Source organism: Apteryx rowi, unplaced genomic scaffold (genome assembly GCF_003343035.1).
Source record: "Apteryx rowi isolate R43461 unplaced genomic scaffold, aptRow1 scaffold_1809, whole genome shotgun sequence".
NCBI lineage: Eukaryota > Metazoa > Chordata > Aves > Apterygiformes > Apterygidae > Apteryx > Apteryx rowi.
In genome coordinates, this window is record NW_020448096.1 from 1 (window position 1) to 2088 (window position 2088).

The window sequence follows — 2088 nt, forward strand, 5'->3', positions numbered from 1 at the left end:
TGTGTTTTTCCTGACTGGCATCCCTGGGCTGGAAGCTATGCACCGCTGGATTTCCATCCCGTTCRGCACAGTGTTTGCCATAGCCCTTCTTGGGAACAGCACCCTCTTGTATGTGATAAAGACAGAGCCATCTCTCCACAAGCCCATGTTCTATTTCCTTTCCATGCTGGCTSTCACTGACYTGGTGCTGTCCCTGACCACCGTGCCYAAAATACTGAGCATCTTCTGGTTCAATGCGCGGGAGATCACCTTCAAGGCCTGCCTTGTGCAGATGTTTTTCCTTCACTCTTTTGCCATCATGGAGTCGGCAGTGCTGCTGGCCATGGCTTTTGACAGGTAYGTTGCTGTGTGCAACCCCCTGCGATACAGCTCCATCCTGACCAACTCCCTGATAGCCAAGATCGGGCTGCTGGCTCTGGTCAGGGCATCCRGCCTCATTTTGCCCATGCCCCTCCTCCTCCACCGCCTGCCGTATTGCCACTCCCACGTCATCTCCCATTGCTACTGCGAACATATGGCGGTGGTGAAGCTGGCCTGTGCTGACACCAGATTCAATAATATCTACGGCATCTTCGTGCTTATCTTCATTGTGGGGCTGGATATGCTGTGCATTGGGCACTCCTACCTCATGATCCTGAGAACTGTGTTGAGCCTGGCAACCAAGGAGGAGAGACTGAAGGCACTTGGTACCTGCCTCGCCCACATCTGCGCCATCCTGTTCTTCTACACTCCTGCGGTTCTCTCGTCGGTAATCCACAGGTTCGGTCACCACATTGCCCCTCATGTGCACATCTTGATGGCCAATTTGTACCTTCTCTTCCCTCCCATGATGAATCCTRTAGTGTATGGTGTCAAAACCAAGGAGATCCGTGAGCGGGTGCTCACTGCATTTTCTCGCAAGAGGCTCTAAGTTCCAGGTGTCACCTGCTGCCAGTCCAAGTTCAGCTGCGCCTTCTTATCACTTAGACCCCCAGGATGATGTAGGGCTCCCAGGAAGCTTCTCCAGACACTTCCCTCCTGAACAGGCCCCGTTATCCCTGCTACACTATGGACATTCTGTCTATATTTGGAAGGGCAAGGTCCCTACCGTGTCTTGAGTTACTTGCTCCACTCTGGGATCGGCAGAGTGGGAAGTCTGGCACATCTTTGGCTGATGCAGCACAGGGAGCAGACGATCCAGCTGTGCTGTGGTGATCAGCAGAAACTGGACTTGGGTGCAGTGCTCGCGTCTGCCTCAACCATTTTATCACTGACAGCGCTGTCAGCAAGCCTCTGACTGCRGATCCTGGAGCAGAGAGAAAGAAGATAGAGCGCCTTGTGCTGTTGGAAATGGTTAGCGAAAACTGTCCTTGCAGCAACCACACAGCTCATGAAGCACTCTTCTGGGCCACGCACAGCCCATCCGCACCAGCACGTACAGATCTCTGCACAGTGAACTCCAYGTGCAGCCCCTGAGGGGCCACAAAAATTAAGCCGGGACACACAACTGTGCAGCAAGCACACACTCCACTTTACATGCCTCCTGTCTCTTGTCCCAAAACTTTCCAAGTTAATGACCCCATGACTGTGAGATAATTGTACGTATCTGCTAAAAAAGGTTATGTTTTGCCTGCTCACTACCTACAGAGAGGAATGAAGCCTGCCTGGCAGACTGAAAAGGGTGCTAAATCCRGACGTCAGCCAACGCGGAGCTGGAAAATTTTCAGAGTATTCAGCTTTGACGTCACTGTGCTGATGGTGAACGGAACGTAAGTAACATCSTTGTCTGAGCTCCACTGGCTGCATTTCTTCTTTTTTTTGTGTGCTAAGCAAATGAGTTGCAAGAGGCTGTGTTGTCTGTTGGTCTGCAGGTCCTCGCCAAAGGGCTATTGAGCCTGCTGGACAGCTTAACCAAAGTGAGTGGAGGGAAGAGGGGCCAAAAAAGCGAAGCTCCTGCAGTCTTTGYGGTGACAACCAGCCGGAAAGAGCAGAGGTTCAATGCACTGCTCCTCACTGCCGGGAGAGACGGTGGAGCCTATTCTGACCTCTCCTGTGCCAGCAGCTCTAGGTCTGTGGCTGCAGGATCTCTGCAGAGATTGCCTCCTTCCC

The 2088-nt window shown here is 52.6% G+C and overlaps 1 protein-coding gene across 1 annotated transcript; it reads left to right on the forward strand.

The window, feature by feature from the left end:
* Nucleotides 1-7: 7 nt before the first annotated feature.
* Nucleotides 8-910, forward strand: LOC112963946 (olfactory receptor 52K1-like; the record flags this gene model as incomplete). Its single annotated transcript, XM_026061464.1, has 1 exon — nucleotides 8-910. A coding segment is annotated over one exon (903 nt), but the record flags the coding sequence as incomplete, so codon positions are not given.
* Between the last annotated feature and the right edge of the window lie 1178 nt (nucleotides 911-2088).